At 42.9% G+C, this 20,841-nt stretch overlaps 1 protein-coding gene across 2 annotated transcripts in view; it reads right to left on the bottom strand.

Moving 5' to 3' along the window:
- Positions 1-999: 999 nt before the first annotated feature.
- Positions 1,000-20,841, bottom strand: part of pald1a (phosphatase domain containing paladin 1a) — a 40,873-nt gene continuing 21,031 nt past the window's right edge. For both annotated transcript variants that reach the window (XM_078788754.1, XM_078788755.1), the window contains 8 exons: positions 20,522-20,638; positions 20,261-20,440; positions 20,001-20,198; positions 18,915-19,055; positions 18,771-18,842; positions 18,543-18,683; positions 7,697-7,852; positions 1,000-2,280 (listed from right to left, as the gene is read on the bottom strand). In XM_078788754.1, coding sequence (XP_078644880.1) covers positions 2,122-2,280; positions 7,697-7,852; positions 18,543-18,683; positions 18,771-18,842; positions 18,915-19,055; positions 20,001-20,198; positions 20,261-20,440; positions 20,522-20,638 — 1,164 coding nt within the window. In that variant the 3' untranslated portion in view covers positions 1,000-2,121. The remainder of the gene's footprint in view (positions 2,281-7,696; positions 7,853-18,542; positions 18,684-18,770; positions 18,843-18,914; positions 19,056-20,000; positions 20,199-20,260; positions 20,441-20,521; positions 20,639-20,841) is intronic.

Below are 20,841 nucleotides of genomic sequence, written 5' to 3'. Positions count from 1 at the left end.
ATTCTTCAAAGTACCAGGTTATGTTGTTATGAAGTATTTTTTTTAAATATGGTGCCAACCAAAGTTTTTCATTAGCATGGTCAGCCAGGTGTGGAATTCCCAGCCTCCAGTGGCCAGCTTTCATTCTGGAACCAATTTCCCAACTAAGTTCAAGATCAAGGTTTCTCCTCTTGGTTTTGTTAATCACGTAAGATTGCCAAAAAAAAAAAAAAAAACGTAGAGGAGCATCGTTTAGTCTTCTGAAATTCGCAAGATCCTTCTCAATGGCGCTCTTTGTCCGTCCTAATCTTGGGATCCTTCGGAACGTCCATCTTGAGTTTCACATTGGGAGAGGATGAATTTGGGAAGGATTTCAAAGAGGAGAAAGTTGGTGGCGAGGTCGTGGGGGCGATATGGCATCCCTTCTTCTCCTCGTGTCCTCGGCCTTATCTGGACTTTGGAGTCAAGTTGTCCCCGCGTTGAAAGTGAGTCGACTTTCTCCGGCAAACTTTGACGGAGACTATTCCCATTTGCAATAATCCAGGAGAGGCCCCCTCTGTGACGTGATAACATCCAGACAACTTCCGTACTCTCCGAGATAAGGCCGCTATGCGCTAACAAGACGGGAAGAGATCTGGGATATCAGCCTTTCAAAGCAGCTTTTAATCACAATGCCCCCCCACCACCACCACCACCAATCCCCATACTCCTTAAATGAAGACCTGTCCACTTCAAAACGCGACTCAAGATTAGCCGTTTGATCCACCTAAGCTTCTTATTACTGGATAGCGAAGAGGTGAAGGATGTCCGTCCCAACAATGCATCATCTGTATCCACCGTTGGCGTGGATACAACATGAAGAGGCCGCCCGGATATACAAGCGGCTGCTTAGTATATCTGGAGCACCAGATGCTGAGCAGATAAGTCGGAAAGGGGGGGGGGGGCACGAAGGAAACCAAAAAGACCTTACTTGGCTCCAGCGCCAAATAGAAAACAGAAGAGGGAAAACACAACAGCAGAAACGGTTTCATCTATTTGATTTATTTCAGCTCTAAAAAAAAAAGTCGAAGTTAGATCAAACAATAATAAAAAAAATACTACAACTAGAACATGACATGGCTAAGTACAAGTAATAAAACGAACATCTTTCATCAACATCATACGGTCAAACGTCGGAATATGGACTAAATAATCAATGCAACGTGGAAAAGGAACAGAATGAAGAAACATTAAGACACATATAACGACAAAAATCTAAATATTACGAGAAAATATAACAGAATTTTACAAGAATAAGTCACAATAATAAGGAATAAAAAAAGGTTGAATTTTACATGAATAAAGTTGTAATATTACAATATTACAAAGTAAGATTATTAAGCAGGATAAGCATGGAATTACAATAAAAAGTTGAAATATTATCAGAATAAAGAGTCGTAATTTAAATTTAAAAAAAGCGTGAATATTATGAGAATTAATCCATACATTTATGAGAAAAAAAGGCAGAATTTGTATAGTACAAAGTATAAAGTCGTAATATACAAATAGCAGAAAAAACATGACAAAAATAAGTCATGCTACAGAAAAAAAAGTTGCCAATAAAGAGTAGTACTACGACTAGCATAAAAACTACATTTGGTGGGAATTAAGTCATAAAATTACAATAAAAGATAAAATTGTATTATTGCAAGAATGTTAGAATAAAAAAATTAGCTTAACAAGAATCAAGTCATAATATTACGATAATAAAGTCATTTTTTCAAGAATATAATTCAAATAATCTTGAAGCATGAAGATAAAAAATGATCATATAATAATAATATATAATAATAAAAAATGATAAAATTGATATATATAATAATACAAGTAGCAATGATTCAGCGTCCAGTGTTGGCATCTAAACGCTTTTAAATAGAGTGTGTTTTTCTCTGTGGAGTGAGACCTCTCACCACGGAAGCAACCTTCTCACCTGCATATCAAGAAGATAAATATGACTTTGATCAAAACGATCATTCGAGACAATTAAAGGCACGGCGACTTCTACTTTGAAACTATTTGACGGCGCCATTTAAGAAGCATGAAGTTAAGTCTTTTATTGTGAAAAGCACAGTACTGTATCGTGTGGTTCACAGTGATCCCCCTTCACAGGAAGTCCCCCCGGAAAGGAAGTGACGGAAGGTTCTGCTGCTGCCAGCGCCAGCGCAGCCGGGCCAGCGGGGTCAGTGGGGCGTCCCTCGGGTTATTGAACTCGCTGAAGCTCAGCCGGTTGAGGATGTCGTAAACTCCGGCCCGGGCGGCGACCTGTTGCGGAGACATGACGGCACGCCAACAATGGGAAAACTTGGGAGACACAGAATTCCAAATAACTACCTAACTACCCGATATTCACCTAATCAACAATACCAGTAGGGCTGCACAGTGGAAAAGTGGTTCACGTGCAGGCCTCACAGCTAGGAGACCCGAGTTCAATTCCACCCTCGGCCATCTCTGTGTGGCGTTTGCATGCATGGGTTTTCTCCGGGTAATCCGGTTCTAATATTACTAGAGCCCTCCAGACATGAAATAGCACCCCTATAGTCACTTTTACACTTGTATTACCCGGTATAGTAATGAAATAAGACAAATAACTTGTTTCATGTGGTTTGTCGTAATTGACTCCAAATTGTCGCGGGGGTGCTGGAGCCTATCCCAGCTGTCTTCGGGCGAGAGGCGGGGTACACCCTGTGGAGTGGCTAATTGACCTAGCATGTTTTTGGAATGTGGGAGGAAACCGGAGTACCCGGAGAAAACCCACGCATGCCGAGGGTGGAATCGAACCATGGTTTCCTAGCTGTGAGGCCTGTGCGCTAACCACTCGACAACGTACTAATATTATCAATAAAAACATTAGATACAATATTCCTTCCCTTTCACGGTGGATTTTTCCCCTCAGTGTGAGCCACTTGATGGGAAGAAATGAGTCGGCACATTGGAGCTATTAAATCAGCGGCTGGGACTCGCAGCTGAAGAGCGTGGATGCGTCGCCGTTAACCCGGATCCCTTAACGTGACTCATAGACTCCGTGGGTCCAGCTGTCTAAACCGTGGCATCAGCTGGGAAGCCACAAGCAGCCAAAAGAGGCGTTGGGGAAGCAAAACGGGCGGTGTACCATTTCTACATGTGACGTTTGTACTGTATTGGGAGCGGCGTTTATTCTTCTCAAACGAGCCTTGCAGCACGAAGGTTACAAAACACTGGCACGTGTGCCACGTGACCGCCGTATTGAACGGCGGCAAAGGCAATGTTTGCTATGGATAATCTGATTCTGTGACCTCAATTACCGCCACCCTTGGATGTTTTCGTATTTGATCCAAAGGGTAATCAACGCGTACAGATGTACCTGGACAAGGGTATATCAAGCCGCGGTGGAGTAGTGGTTAGCGTTCTGGACTTCGGAGCAAAGCCCTGGGTTGGAATCTCCACCAGTAAACATCATTGGTATTCATCCGGAAGAGCATCCGGAATATAAAGTGCTCAAGCCAAAACCAGTATGCGGATCAAAAGTTTCCGTAATCAGTGGAAAAAGCCCATCCATCCATTTTCCTCCGCCTATCCGGGTCCGGGTCGCGGGGGCAGCAGTCTCAGCAGGGAACCCCAGACCACCCGGCCCCCGGCCATCTCCTCCAGCTCCACCGGGAGGACACCAAGGCGTTCCCAGGCCAGCCGTGAGACATAATCCCTCCAGAGTGTCCTAGGTCTGCCCCGGGGCCTTTTCCCGGCTGGGCATGTCCGGAACACCTCACCAGGGAGGTGTCCGGGAGACATCCGGACTAGATGCCCGAGCCACCTCAACTGACTCCTCTCGATGTGAAGGAGAAGCGGCTCTACTCTGAGCCCCTCCCGGATGACTGAGCTCCTCACCCTATCTCTTAGGGTGAGTCCAGCTACCCTACGGAGGGAACTCCAAAAAAGCCGAAACAAACCAACAAGACCATGGCGTTAAAAAGTCAAAGTCTGCAGTAAAATATCCATTTTCTGTCATCCTGATGGCAAAGGCAAAAAAGTTTTCTGTCTTTGACCAAAATAGGATCGTTGGATCAACCCAAGCACGGCCAAGAACGGTTGTTATAAGACAATAATTTTATATTTCTTCAAAAATACGGAGGATTTTAGAACAAAAAGCTTTTGCTAAGCTAGCGGAATTGAACAGATGTCACTCAAAACACAAGCCGATCCTCGACCCGAATCACTGGTCCTTACTGGAAGTGTGCCGATCTGGGTTCTATGCTGCTGATTCCGATCATACATGAGTGAAATCATCAAAGGTGTCAGGAAAATTCCAAGGTACCCTGACTACCAGGGTGCCCAAATTCAGGTTTTGAGTACGGACTTCAGTCTGCTTGGTGACGGATGGGTCATTCAGCAGTACAACATTGACTCGGTCCAGATTCCAGACTTGTAAAAGAAGGACTGGCATTGGAGTTCTTGGGCTTTTCATCAAAACTCCCGTCTTTCCCAGCATTCTGGGTCACCTCATAGGCACCTCATACTGGTTTTTGGCTTCTGTGCCCCACATCCAAAACAGCTGGAATGACCGGCAGACCACGTCTTCTGCAAGCATCCCCGGAATGCAGCGTACACAAGTCCCGCCATGGTTGTCGTTTCAGGATGGGCAAACATTTCAGTTCCAATCCCCCCTGATGTTTCATGTCGCTACACGGAACCAAGTAATGATGTTCAGTGTCAATATTTGTCCGACAGCAACGCTAAATCTACAGAGAAGCATTTGCTTTGAAGATAAACATATCTACATGTGGCCCAAACCCTGTGGGATGCCAACAGTGGGGGGTACTCATATCTACATACAGTATACGCTTTGCAGTATCGCAGCGATAAAATGATATTTCATAAAGCGGCCATCAAACACGAGGCTGCCGACAGCTGCTTTGTGTACATAAGCGCTGGCGAGGACGCCCCACCGCGCCCTCACGCTTCCCTGTGTCATTAGCAATCCCACCACGGTCACTGGTGACGAGCTAACGATTGTGCCCTTGGGCAAATTGGATATGATTGGTTGGGAGGGGAGCCAGGTCCTGGAGCCACTGGGCCGGGAAACACAATACTCTATGATGCTTAAAACTTCAACTTTGGACTGAAGTTGAACACATACAGATGTTCTTCAGTGTGCATTTGTTCGTAGTTTGAAACGTTGTTGGTAGTCCTGGTGTGGGTTTTTATTGTGTATGACCAGAATCCAATCACTGGATTACTCATACTTTGACCGGATCAAAACCAACCAGTCCAAAACCTTGCTTAAGTCCCGGTCTTGTTGATTTTGATGTTGAATGACCGCAGTTCAATCTTTCAGTTCACCACTGACCACAAGATCACTGGTACTACTGTATGACTATGGCGTAAAAACCAGTTCAATACCTATTTGAATTCCTGGGTTCCTTTATACAACCTTTAGCCTCTGAATTCCTTCTACGACTGGGACCAAAACAACCAGTCCAAGACCTTGCTTAAGTCCCGGTCTTGTTGATTTTAATGTTGAATGACCGCAGTTCAATCTTTCAGTTCACCGCTGGCTAAAAGATCACTGGTACTACTGTTTGACTGTGGCGTAAAAACCAGTTCAAGACCTATTTGAATTCCTGGGTTCCTTTATACAACCTCTGGCCTCTGAATTCCTTCTACGACTGGGACCAAAACAACCAGTCCAAGACCTTGCTTAAGTCCCGGTCTTGTTGATTTTAATGTTGAATGACCACAGTTCAATCTTTCAGTTCACCGCTGGCTAAAAGATCACTGGTACTACTGTTTGACTGTGGCGTAAAAACCAGTTCAAGACCTATTTGAATTCCTGGGTTCCTTTATACAACCTCTGGCCTCTGAATTCCTGGGACTGGGACCAAAACAACCATTCGTAGAGCTTATTGGTGACATGGTTGTCTTCCATTCGGCCTTAAAAACAGTTCAAGTCCTGGTCTTGATTCGGATGTTGTGTCATCAGAATCCAACACACTTTGACCTGGGCCAAAAACACACAGGTCCAAGGTCTAAGACCTTGTTGGACACATTCATACCTATGGACGATTTGGAGTCGCCAATTAACCTAGCATTTTTTTGGAATGTGGTAGGAAACCAGAGTACACGGAGAAAAAACACACGCAATTCCCAATCTCCTGACTCTGTGGCCAACATGCTCCAAAAAAAAACCCACTAAAAATCTTCCTTGACAGACCTCTTGGTTCTTTATCCAAAGACTTACCTCAGGATGACTTCTACTTTGAATAAGACCAACACAACCAGTCTTAGAGCTTGCCGGTGATTGGACTTAAAACTCTTTCCAAAACTAGTCCAATGTTTTGTTGCTTGACTACAAACCAGCTCTTAAGAACCCAACCACCGGCTTCTGGATTACTTGTACACCAAGTCCAGGTTCGTGTTGTCCAAGAACTTTCTATAGATGTTATACACCTAGATCTACTGGCTTCTGCCAGGTGCCTTCCATCCAGCCAGTAGTCTAAGAAGGAACACATGGAGGTGCCCGAGGGAAAGGGGGGGGCCTCTGGGTAAAGGGGGCTATGGGTTACTGTCAGCTGTTTCTTCAGAGTCAGAGCTTTGCATTAAGTGCTGGAAAATGAAGACGAGGTCATGTTGCTAGAATTGCTAAATTTCCCACCAAAAAGGTCAAGCGCATAATACCGGCATTAGAAACAGAGTCAGGATTTGAGTTTCATGTCAATTTAGTCCGTCACTAATTGGCCCATCAGCATGGAATTGAACTTCTTCAATTTCCCAGAAATCTGGATGAAGCTAAATTTAAAAAAACGGTCTTATCAGATGATTATAAGAGTCAGATGCTCATTATTATTATTATTATTATTATTATTATTATACATTTACCTCGTGTAAGGTACTGATCCAAATCAGGAAATGCATATAAGTCAACTTTTCAAGAGGGTTCATTTATTTAGGGGGGGGGGGGCCAAATTACTGGGAACCACCGTTGCGCATATTCGGTTTTCATAACAGGAAGGACGTGCCTCCATTCACTGAGCATATTTCCCTGACAGCTGTTTTCTCAGCAATTGTTCCAGTCCGTTTTGGAATTCCGTGCCGCTTTTATTCCTCATCGAATGAAAAGGGACAAAGAGATATTTTTTTTTTGCATTTGGTGAATTTCAAAAATTCCTTGCATAAAGTAAGCCATGTTGTTATGAAAATGAGGTCAAAGGGTCGTTTTGGGTGGTACGGTGATACGATTATTATTCTTTTAAGATCATTTTTATTGCAGCGTGCATTTGTACCATTTACTACTCCTGTCTATGGAAAGCTCTTAAATTCTTGGCTTTACTATAACGAAAAGCACAGCTGGCCTAACAATTAATGTACACACACAAAGAATCAGGACCAAAAAAAAATAGAATGAGAACCACAGCTAGAACATTCCTGGAGGAAAGCAAACCAGCGTGGATGATTTAAGCACGTTCTCCTCCTATGATGAAACAGACATGGTGGACAAAACTGAAAGGCTGCAAATTATGGACACCTTTCACACCTTCTGTACCCTCTTTTCACCAGAAGGTGTGCAGATGTGACCTAAGCATAAACTCATTTGCAGCCTGTATATCAACTTGACATTTCAATGCAAGCTAATGATGGCGGCTACAAGGATGAATTCAAGCCCAACATCCAAAAACAGGGAGAAATAAAATAAAACGGGAAGTGATACCTGCTCCATCCAGACGCTGAAGGAACGTTGATAGGAGGTTTTCTTCTCCAGGTGCAGGTACGTGTTGAAGAGAATGAGGTAAATGTAGCGTTCCAGGTACTGCAGGCTCTTGAGCAGAAGTTGATGGCATTCCTTCTCCGACTTGCCACTTTTGATCTAAGGAAATTGAAAATGCAGAATTGTGTTATGCAGGGGATTTGGGAATTCTACTGTGTTAAGTTTCGTGTACGTTTCGAGACCCAGGAGTCAAATTCTTTCATTGACAGAAAATTTGTACTGCATTACGCAATACTTGAAGGTCTGCTTCTCAACCTTGACCAGGGGTCTCAAACTCAATTGGGGGCCACCTGAGCTAGGTTCTGGGTGAAGCATCAGGTTTTCATCAGGTTTGGCCATTTATTTGATATTTTATCATCATAGTATTGAATATCACGTTCATTCATTCATTCATTTTCTCCCAGCTGGACTGGTGGCCAGCCAATCACAGGGCACATATAGACAAACAACCATTCACACTCACATTCATACCTATGGACAATTTGGAGTGGCTAATTAACCTAGCATGTTTTTGGAATGTGGGAGTAAAACCGGAATACCCAGAGAAAACCCACGCATGCACGGGGAGAACATGCAAACTCCACTCAGAGATGGCCGAGGGTGGAACTGAACCCGGTTCTCGCAGCTGTGAGGTGTGCACGCTAACCACTCGACCGCCGTGCAGCCCGACACCGAATATAAACAACATAATATACAGCGTAAATACAAAAATACAATACAGTACTTCCAAATATTGACTGTATTTTTATCCTGTATATATTATTTTATTGTTGTTCTACATCAGGGGTCTCAAACTCAATTTACTTGGGGGCCATTGGGGCTCGGGTCTGGGTGAGACTGGGCCGCATCAGGTTTTCCAAAAAAAAAAACAAAAAAACGCATTTATTAAAAACTGGAAAAAAATAATCAACTATCTTCAATGCTTTTGCTTCTGCTATACCCTACACTTTTTCAGTACTTTGGTTCCGGTTTTCTACACCAAAATATCTGATAAAACATTCCACTGTTCTCAAATATCTTCATTTTTCTTTTTCTTTACACAAAATAAGATAATAAGAATAAAGACAATAAATCAATCAATCAGTAATAAATAAGTAAAATAATAAAAAAAACGTAAGAAACCACATACAGTTTTCGGTTCAGTATTTTGCTATTGGACCCTGTTGGACAATGAGTTGAGCGAGCAAGTTTGAGTGACTCTCACCGCCCCCCCCCCCCCCATAACTTGACCTTTCTGCCATTGACCTTAGAAGGGGCGCACTAAGGAGGGCTCTATCTGCCTGACATATGGCGCCAATTACCATTTGATGGGCTTCGCTGGGGATAAACAGACCGATCCATATTGGTTCTTCCAGGTTAGCACAAGCGGCCATTCATCACATGTTGAACACATACACACCTCATCCCACTCAGATCCTAAACCAAACCCCAAAGACCGGTCTGGAGCGTACGGGGAGCCAACGTACAGACAAGGAAATGTCAATCAGACATGCGGTCCGTCAATCAGGTTCAAACTGCAATGTGGACAATATCATATCATAATATTTGTTACACAGAAATGTGTCCAAGCTTATTCAAACACACAAAAAAAATCATAATTATGAGAACCTAAGCACAGAAACCAGTTACCCACTGAGTGACAAGTGGCTCATTTGATAAGGCGAGCGTTTAAAATGCATCAGATCGGTTCCTCTTCATTAAAAATGATACAAGATCCAACCCCAAGACGGCCTCATCATCAATGCATTATCTATTCAATATGTAATATAATAGTCGACGATATCAGATGGGATTTTTCTTTCACATCGGTTTCCTGACAATTCTCCTCACGACTCGGCCATCAATTATTAATCTTTAGAAATCTTTATGGCTCAAAGCAGAAATACGAAGAATCGGACGAGCAGAGGAAGAGACAAAGTGAGCCTTTATGATAATAGTTTCTACAGCTTCTACACCCCTTGTCCTTTTTCCACTTGCTCGGCCACATTGTCTTAATTAAAGTGGAACTCGAGGTGGGTTTCAGGAGATGGAGGCTTTTGGCAGGAGAACCACGGTACTGTACAGTGTAAGCAGAAACAAATGAATGCAACCCTGTAGCTTGTGGTTAAGGCTCTTGTGCGTCACGACCTCTGGAAGAATGTACATCTAATTATTTTAATAATTGAACCGCCAAGCAAACAAACCGGCTTACAAAAAAAAAAAAAAGTAGTATTTTGTGTCAGTAATAAGAAGAGCATTTAAATAAAAGCCGCAGAGGGATGGAGACCAGGTTCATTACAAGGCTGCGTTACGCACGTGCCTGCCAAGGGAGCGCATGGACATCCCAGGCTACCAATCAAGCCATGACAAATATTTCCTGTGTACAAAAACACCAAAGCGGGGAAAGGTTTGTTTCCCCGTCACTGAGCGTTTTTGTCTCTTGGTTATAAATTGAATTGTGTTCCGATTATCGATAAAAAAAAAAAATTGTGTGCCAAAAATCCATCACATAATTCCTATGTCGTTAACAGTGGCCATTTGTATTGAAGATATTTATATCCTTAGTGACTACCTTAGAACTGGAGAACAGGAGGTAGCAGAGATGAGGATGCTGAGGTTCTCATTGGGAGTGACCAAGATGGATAGGATCAGGAAGGAGTACATCAGACGGACATTACATGTTAGCCGGAGGTAGCAGAGATGAGGATGCTGAGGTTCTCATTGGGAGTGACCGGGATGGATAGGATCAGGAAGGAGTACATCGGAGGGACATTACATGTTAGCCAGAGGTAGCAGAGATGAGGATGCTGAGGTTCTCATTGGGAGTGACCATGATGGATAGGATCAGGAAGGAGTACATCAGACGGCCATTACATGTTAGCCGGAGGTAGCAGAGATGAGGATGCTGAGGTTCTCATTGGGAGTGACCGGGATGGATAGGATCAGGAAGGAGTACATCAGACGGACATTACATGTCAGCCGGAGGTAGCAAAGATGAGGATGCTGAAGTTCTCATTTGGAGTGACCGGGATGGATAGGATCAGGAAAGAGTACATCAGAGGGACATTACATGTTAGCCGGAGGTAGCAGAGATGAGGATGCTGAGGTTCTCATTGGGAGTGACCGGGATGGATAGGATCAGGAGGGAGTACATCAGAGGGACATTACATGTTAGCCGGAGGTAGCAGAGATGAGGATGCTGAGGTTCTCATTGGGAGTGACCAGGATGGATAGGATCAGGAAGGAGTACATCAGAGGGACATTACATGTTAGAGGCCTTGGAGATAAAGTCCTTTAGGCCAGACTGAGATGGTTGGGACATAGTCAATATATTGGTAGAAGGATGCTGCGTTTATGGCACAGAAAGAGTTCTAGATCTTCCAGAATCTGTACCTATTCAAGCTGTATTTCTTTGGATTTCGGGCTTCCTGTGAAAACAGTTTGTTTTAATTTATTCATAGTTTTTTTCTGTTATACATATTGGGCTGCTGAAACACTCATAAGCATAAGGAGTAAGCTTGTTCAGATTCATCGGTATGGTGCTCAGCGTACTTCAGGGACATTTGTTTTGATACTCTTCATAGGTTAAAGGAAATTAGTGCAAGTATGAACATAGAACAAAACAAACGTGCTGCTTTGGAAACGACTCTTGCCTTGAAAGCATTCTAGCTACGCCGCCCCTAACAGCATCCCTGATGGGAGCAGGCAGGCTGAGCGCTTTGTGCGTCAAATGCGCCCTCTTCCTGCATGTTAACTATAGAAACACTTCTAACAGTCTAATCACATCTTATTAGAATCTTCCCATATCAATCAAAACGGGAAATTGAGATGGCGAGGTTTGATAGAGGTTGACTGGAATCAAAATAGATTCCTATATATGAATCTCCAGGTGACCTGGAGGTTGCACAGCTTCAGTCTCACAGATTCACTTCAATTTCAGACCACCTGTTGCTTCTAAAGACGCAATTTGTTGCGAACGCTGATTGCTACCGACACTTTTGACACAAGTGGTTCTTTCCCTTGGCAGCTGCTACAAACTAGCCTGCGCTAACGATATGATACATTTGAGATTTCTATGCAGGAACGGCGTGACGAGCAAAGGGCGGTTCAACACGACCAACAACGCTGTGCATCTGAAGCAACACCACAAAAGGACGGAATGACGATCAGTGCGAAAACATCGGGAACGTTTTTTCCAAATGTAATCTTCTCTGGGACTGGGGGTGTCCCGGTTCTATCCTCAGGATCGAGATCGGTACTGGGTCAGTTACACTACCAGAAATGTAGTACTTTGTGTTAGCTGCTACAATAACAATATCACTGTAGCTCCATTAATATACAGGTCAGTTATGTAAATGCATTGTTAGCTAGCTCATATTAACTTGTTTTCTGGTATTATAATGCACAAAATAAGGGAAAAAAATATGTGAATGATGGCCAAAATTCCAAAAGAAATTCCCCTTTAATATTTTGACTTGGAAAATTTCCATTTCTGCGTCTTTTTTGAAATACATTTTCCAACTATATCAACATTCTTCTTGAATATTTTCTTCTCGGAAATCCCTCATTTAGTTAATTGTTTTTTATTATGATGACTATTATGATGTTACTTTGCCTGTTGCGAGATAATCCCAACCTGCAATAAAAGCCTGCTGTTTTGGCAATCAAGTCTGGTGCGTGTTACTTGCGACATTACTACAGTTCATCAACATATTCCAAGGCCTTACATTTTTGTTTCAGCCATTTTTATGCTTAAAAATGTTTAATTTAGGCCAAGAATACATTAAATATGCGTATTCTTTGACTATTAGTCGGTTGTAGTCAAGCATGAAACTGTGATTATTTACATTAAATTTTTGCTATTTTTTAGAATGTGCATCGGGCCACTGTAATACTGTTCAATTCCAGATGTACTGTATCAGTCAAGGATCGCAGGATGTTAAAGACTGTAAACAATTGCTGGGACATACTGTACTAGCATCACTTAATATACAGCTATGGAAACTCCCCCCAAAATAAATAAGCGCAGGAACACAGCAGCTGACTGATGACCCCCCCCCCCCATCCCGACCAAACACCTGTCTCACCCAAAGTCCCTAGAGATGATTATTTACCCTCGTACGTGCTGCCACACACTCGCATAAATAAACACCCACGTGAAACACCCACTTCAAGACCTTCCCCTCCTCTCCGGACTAAAAGTGACTAAAAGGCTGCACCTGGCAACACGCTGCGGCCTAAACTGCCGCCAGTCTTGGCATGTCCACGCAAGGCTGGGAAATGAAAAATAAGGATATCCAAGTCCACGGCTCGCTTGCCTCCCACACAGTCAACACAACGTTTCCATCAGCTCGTTTCCACTCGACTTTAACATTTATCAATGGTCTGAAAATCAATCAAGCATTGATTAGGGACTTGGTCCTAAGCTGCTAAAACCTTGCCTCACATCAATCAAATCAACAACCTTTACCCTTACCCCTTAGAGAACATGCTTGCAGCATTCTCCCATTCCCACTAAATATTTTTCCACCCCCCCATCCAAACCATGGGGGCCCGTCTTTGGACATACTGTGATTTGCCCCCATTCATTCTTAATTTGGCGTTTCAGCAGCAGGGGAAAAGGCATTAGCATTTTTTTTTTTTTTTTATTAAACAGCAGAGAAAGAGCCTAAAGCGGCGCCAAGGCCAATGAATGAAAAATATGCAATTTTCCACTGCGTTAAACAGATCGAGCACGCGATTTTTACAAGTGGCAAAAGATGTTGTGGCAAAAGATCTTGTGACAATTTCTCATTAAAATGTCTCATGGGAGCTAGCCCTGATACGATAATAAATTAATTGACCAACTCGATAATTTTGCCGGCCTCAATATATCGCCATGTGCAAGCGTGTCTGTTTTCCTCGTCTCTGGAGTGAGCCCTTTTGTCAGTTATACAATTTCTTTGTCTCGGCGGATGGAGGCGGGGCCGCTAGCATACACACAGTGCAAAGGAATGCAACATAATGCAAGGTAACGTCGTAGAAATAACGTGAAAATCCCGTCTCATCCTCGTAGACCCAATCTCGTGTACCGTCTGGTCTCGTGACACCCTTACTTAAAATTACAGCACAGGGTGTCCAAAGTGCGGTGCAGGTAGTCTTTTTTGCCCCGCGGCACATTTTGGAAATACACTTTAACAAGAAAACACAAAAAAAAAACACAGCAGAAAGGAATAAAAAAGAAAGAAAAAATAACAGCAAGAATAAAGTCAAAATATTAAAAGAAAAAAGTTGTAATCCAACAAGAAAAAGTCCAAATATAATATTATGAGGCCATTTTCGTCGCAAAATTATAAAAAAGTCATAATATTATGAAAAATAACAACACAATAAAGTTACATTTTTTTAAAGCATAGTCATAATAATAAGAAAATTTACAAGAACAAAAATAAAAAAAGTTATTATATTATTATATTATATTATGAGAAAAAAATAATAATATTAGCACAAAATCATTAATATTATGAATTACTGTACGTGGGCTCCAAGTGAGACAGCGTTTTGGCTGCTTTAGCTGCCGTTTGACGAATGATCGCATTCGCTTTTAAAAACTCAGATGTTTACTTATTTGAGTTGAGTCAACACACAGCCATTAGTACTACTACTATCTGGCAACACAAAAGCGTAAACCTCGCTTTGAGCCTTTCCTGTGCGTCCTTGAGAGATACTTCAATAGAAATACTATGTTAGTGTGAATGAGACAATGAGAGGAAATTGAGTGTAACAAGAAAGCCAGATCGCTGCAGCAATGATCTCAACCTTTCACGACCCAAGCTGTTAGTTTCACACTCACATCCCGGTCTACTCCATGTGCAGGAAGATTGACAGGTATATATTTCTGCAAAGCGTACGGCGATATGATGGTAATATAAAAAGGTCTTCATAGCGACAGCCAAGAATTTCAATCAAGTCCTTGACTTTTGGTGTTATTGCAATTTCTCTATTATCTGCGTACTAATCCTATGAATTCCATTCAGGTCGTCAAAGTGAGCATAATAGTACGGCATCACGATGAAAGATGTCAAAAGAAACAAAATATTTCGGGTGGATGTAAGATGCATCAGCCATATGGGGTGGGGGTCACGCCTGGTTGACAAAGCAGGGATTTGCACTCCTGGGAGGCGCTGGATGGTTGGGGTCTCAGGGAAAATATAGAAATATATTTTTCTCTATCAAAGACACATTTTCCAACCACTGTCAGAGGAGAAGAGAAGGGGGTGGGGTTTTTTTTCGGAGGGGGTGGGCTGTTCCGTTATATGAGAGTGGTGGCGAAATTTTCCCCTCTTCTAACAACATCTGGCACTGTTTATCACCTGGCCTGCTGGTTTGGAGCCAAGAGGAATGGAGAGGGGGGGGGGGCTGGGGGTGAGGGGGACTTGTCATCATGTGGCCCTGGTGGAGGGGGGGGAACTAAATCAGCCTTAAACCAAGCTGAGGTTGACTGGTAGTTAATTTCTTGTCAGTTCCAATGACCCGGGTCAACTTCCTCCACCGTTTTCGGTACATTTGTTCACTTCCTGCTTTCCTAATATATTTTAAGTTTTTATTTTTGTAATTTTTAATATATTTTTTGTCACGTACCAGGTACGAGGTGATATAGTATATATATACATATATAGTTTGATTCCACTACTGAAATGCTATGGCTTTTTAACGTAGTATTGGATGACAATTAGCTAGTTTTTAGCTACAATCACAAATAGCTAATTTAGTTAAATAGCTTATTTTTAGCCTTATGTATTTTTTAGCTGTTTGTAGATTCACTTTATCATTAAGTATTTGTGATTTTAGAAATAAGGAGTTATTATGTTCAATGTCGGCGGCATTATGAATTATCCTTACTGGCCTTTTTTGCAGTACATTTAGCCAGTGAAGATTGCTTTTATAGTTATTAGCCCATATTTCCACACAATAAGCAAGATACGGTAGAACCAGAGATACGTATACTATAACATAATGCAGAGGGGTTACTTTTTCATTATGTTTACATCCCGTCTCTAAGACTTCCCAGTCTCACCTCCAAAAAATACGTGTTCATTCATTCAGTCCCGCCTCCACGGTGCAGAGGGGTCATTTAATTCCACGTATCCACGTACCAAGCACTCTCAGAGAGATGCAATCGGGGCTTTATTACAACGGCACGGGCCGTGAACGTAGGCGAAAAGCGAGCCGGCCCGAGACAATGAAGCCCATTGATAAGCCGGGAGAGTCGGCCCGGGGTGCCTCCACCGGCGTTCTGAGAACAGCTGACGGCGCACAGAGGCGCAATGATTACAGTGTGTGTTACAAATGGATAAAGCAGAGTCTCTGTCCGGCGAAGTCCTCACGGAGCCTGAAGCACAGATCTGCTTTTGTTCTCTCGCAGCTTTGTTTGTTTGCACAGAAAGGGCAACTTTGAGAAGACGCTGGTGTGTTATGACTACATATTCAATATAACACCATTGCATCATGCGGCACACCAGCCGGCCTTACACATAAAAGTGATACAGTAATCCCAAGTTCATTGCGGTTAATTGGTTCCAGACCCAACCTTAGTAAGTGCATTTCCACAAAGTCTCAAACATGCGGCCCGCGGGCCAAATGTGGCCCGCAGGACACTAGTTTGAGGCCCGCGCCTTGATATGAAAGTTTAATGTTAAAGTTTGATATGGATGCTGTATGGTATCATGTACCCAGAAAAAATTATTACGTTTGATTCATGTTCATGTTAAAGGTTAAATAACTGTTAATAGTTATCCTCCCTGTCCGTGTGGAAGTGGTAAGTTTTTGGCTTTTTAAGTTGAAAGGAAATAACTTGAGGGCTACCGTTTAGGTGGCTAGCTCTCTAGTTTGCGAGTTAGCATGTGTCTCAAGACCCTGCAGTTGCGCAATATGTTGTAAATAAAAAGAGTATAAATGTGACTATAGTCGTGTTTTGTCATGTCTACAGGGCTCTAATAATGCTTTGTTCATTTTAATCTGAAAAAATCATTTGTCTACCCAACTATATGTGGTTTCTTAATTTTTTATTATTTGCCGTTTTATTATTATTATTATTATTATTATTATTATTATATTTATTTATTTATTACTGATTGATTGATTTTCTTTATTCTTGATCTTATTTTGTGTAGAAAAATAAAAATGAAGATATTTGAGAACAGTGGAATGTTTTATTAGAGCTTTTCTTGTAGAAAATCGGAACCAAAGCAAAGTTTATTCATTTTTCTGTTTTTAATAAATGCATTTTTTGGGGGGGGGGGGTTTGAAAACTTGATGCGGCCCAGCCTCGCCCAGACCCTAGCTCCAGTGGCCCCCAGGTAAATTGAGTTTGAGACCCATGCTCTATATATTTTATTCATTGAAAACCTGTTTTTGACTTGTTTTGCATGCAGTTTTTAACATCATTAAAGCCCTCCACACATAAAATAACACCCCTATAGTTACCTTTATATTCCTATTAACCCAATATTGTAGATTCAGTGGCAATTATACAACCAAACACCTTAAAGTTATAGTATGAGAAATTTCAAGTCACGACTTTGGTCTTCCTCCACGCCTCCTACCTGGCAGCATCCTTCTACCAATAAATTGACTATCTCTACTCTGGACATGTCCCAACCATCTCAGTCTGGCCTAAAGGACTTCATCTCCAAGGCTTCTTAACATAAAATGTCCCTCCTTCCTGATCCTATCCATCCTGGTCACTCCCAATGAGAACCTCAGCATCCTCATCTCTGCATTTTCGCTCTTCATTTGGCTATTTATGCTTGAAAATGCATAATTTAGCATTTTTTAAAAATAATAATAGGCTGTACAAGCACAAATGGATATTTGAAAAACCGTTACTTTGATCACCGTGAAACCGTGATATTTGAAAAACCGTGAAAAACCGATATTTTGCGAGTACCTGTGTGATGATAACCATAGAAGCAGAAAAAAACACTTACAGACATCCCACTTTTTCCCTGAAATTATTTTTCAGGGCATTTTCAGCCACTATAGAGACAATTTATAACAGTACACGGATCAATACTAGCAATCATTTTCTACTTCTATTGCTAGTTTTGTCTCCGGGTGCTACAAAGGGGTCAAAAAATGCCCGTGCATTCACAAGGCGGGGGGGAGGATAAATAGTTTTTCTGGATATCTGACCTTTTTTTCCTCATTTTCCAAGACCGGAAAATTGCTCATTCATTTTCCATGTTTTCCAAGATGCATAGGAACCCTGACCTACTAAGATGGAGGAAACCATCTGGCTTCTCAATGTGAGCAATTCCATATCTGTCATATGACTAGTAGTTTTATCATACAGGAGGGTTCGTTTTTTTATACAAGTTAAAATTGTTAATAAAAGTTTTATGACTTTAAGAGTTTAAGCCCGGTTATTTCCTCAAAAGAAAAGATCTTCTGAAATCCCATCAAGCAGATTGCAATCGACCACGTGGATCTAAATGAAATGACAGCGAAACCTCAGGACAGATACTGGGATCCACTTGTGCACCCTGCGACAAGCATTTCATTTCCTGCTCTGCTTCTTTTGGCTCATTCTCCCGCAGAGCCCCACAAGGAATTCCATTAAGTTACATCATAATCAATTTTTCCACGCTCGGCAGCCCCGTCGCTTGCTGAGAACGGCACATTCCTGTCTTTCGTGTGCGCTGGCGCCGAGTCGAGGTGGCGAGGGAGGAGAGCAAAATACGTTTCCTGTCCCCCTCTATAGGGCGTTGCGTGCAGTGGCGCGTATTCCACGGAAGTGGGGAGTTGAAGCGAGAGCGAGAGAGCGACTTACCTGTCTGTAGGTGCAGATGATGATCTCCCTCAGGTGGTAGTGCATGGGGGTCATGGTCTCGGAGACCGAGTCCAGCGCCATGTCCACCTCGCACTTCATCCGGTTGCCGTCGGGGAGGAGGCGTACCAGTTGCATCACCACCTGCGCACAACACATAATTAGTTATGGCATAGGAAATATGTTTACAATCTTCTAATATGTTATTAAACTGGTACAAAAAACTTGTACCTGAAACTCTCCTTTTGTGTACTTGGCATCAGGGACGCTGACTATCTCATCTTCGGTGAATTCCGGAAACCCCTGCAGGCAAGAAAATACACATTTTAGTCCAATTTGGCACTAATGTGAGCATGGACGGTGTAGGGGTCTTACGTTGAAGTGCCACAGAGTGAGAACAGAGACCACCATAGCAGTGGTGGTCCGGCCTTTGCCGTTGGAGCAGTTGAAGACAAAGGCCGAGCGAGAATCCTCGGCCAGGGCACTCTTCATGGCGTCCAGCAGCTTGTCAAAATCCTGTACATGTACAATACTTCAGACTCTAGGGGTGCTATTTCATGTCTGGAGGGCTCTAGTAGTGTTAAAAAAACAGGTAAACAAGTTTTCATTCATTCATTCATTCATTTTCTATCGCTTATCCTCACGAGGGTCACAGTGGTGCTGGAGCCTATCCCAGCGGACTGGTGGCCAGCCAATCACAGGGCACATATAGACAAACAACCATTCACACTCACATTCATACCTATGGACAATAGGTCAAGCCAAGCTAAAACACTAACACACATCAAACACGTCATTTGTCTTATTTTATTACTATACTATACTGGGATAGGCTCCAGCCTATAGTCCAAGTGACTATAGGGGTGCTAGTTCATGTCTGGGAGGCTCTAGTAATGTTTAAAAAAAACAGGTAAACAAGTTTTCATTCATTCCTTTTCTATACCGCTTATTCTCAAGAGGATCACAGGGGCGTGCTGGAGCCTATCCCAGCTGTCTTCAGGACGAGAGGTGGGGTACACCCTGGACTGGTGGCCAGCCAATCACAGGGCACATATATGTAGACAAACAACCATTCACACTCACATTCATACCTATGGACAATTTGGAGTGGCTAATTGACCTAGCATGTTTGTGGAATGGGGGAGGAAACCTACACAAGGGTATTAACCCACGCCAAGCTAAATCTCTAACACACATCAAATGAGTCATTTGTCTTATTTCATTACTATATTGGGTAATACAAGTGTAAAAGTAACTATAGGGGTGCTATTTCATGTCTGGAGGGCTCTAGTAATGTACAAAATGCTTCAATTGGATGCATTTGTGATTTAGCTCACAATAAATAATTATAATGAGAATGATGTATTTATTACTTGATCAATGTACTGATTGGCAGTATCCTTGGTATTATTATACCTGCAACAGTTTTTTTTACATTTGTGTCCCTCTTAACTTAATTACCTCCTCCCGGGGGGCGCTGCAGTCCGCCAAAGGGATGCGTTTGTAGACAAGACCCTGCGTGGAGTTTTTGTGCTGTGTGAAGATCTCCTTCACCGTCAAGACGCTTTTGAACATCTTCATTTGCTTCTCCTGCTCCAGCGTCACCTCCAGCCACTTCTGGCCTTGCATGATCTCATCCTTCAGGGAGCTCTCCAATTTCTGAAAGCAGGTGAAAGTGAGACGCCTGGAAAAGCGACAGGTGGGAATTGTCCGCTCTTCACCTCGATGACGTGCAGGTCCGAAGACGGGATGGGAATGTGCTGATCCAAGTGCGATGGCTCCCTCTGCGTGAAGATCTGTCCGTTGCCTTCGAGGACCAGCTCCTCCTGCAGGTTGACCCACAACACGTGACTATGCTTCCTCTTCTCGTCCATCAGGTGGGCCAGCACGGCTCCTGTGGCCTGCCGACGGCAAGGAACACACGTTATCCCTGGACCCCTCAGGACCTATTAGGGAGGATTCGAGCAGCTCTGAAGCTGCACCTCTGATGTCGGTTGCGCCATTCCGTACACGGGCATCTTGGGCACTCGTCTGAAGTTGACCGCCTTCATCTCCTTCACCGTGCTGAGGACATCGGGTGCCAAGTACTCGTTAGCCACCTGCCCGGACACAAAAAATACACGTTTCGATTCAACGCTTATCCTCACGAGGGGTGCTGGAGCCTATCCCAGCTGTCTTCGGGCAAGAGGCGGGGTACACTGATGGCCAGCCAATCACAGGGCACATATAGACAAACAACCATTCACACTCACATTCATACCTATGGACAATTTGGAGTGGCATGTTTTTGGAATGTGGGAGG

The sequence above is a fragment of the Doryrhamphus excisus genome, unplaced genomic scaffold (assembly GCF_037039965.1).
Source record: "Doryrhamphus excisus strain RoL-2023G ecotype Guam unplaced genomic scaffold, RoL_Dexc_Guam_v1.1 HiC_scaffold_24, whole genome shotgun sequence".
Lineage (NCBI taxonomy): Eukaryota > Metazoa > Chordata > Actinopteri > Syngnathiformes > Syngnathidae > Doryrhamphus > Doryrhamphus excisus.
This window is presented reverse-complemented; position numbering and strand designations above follow the sequence as displayed.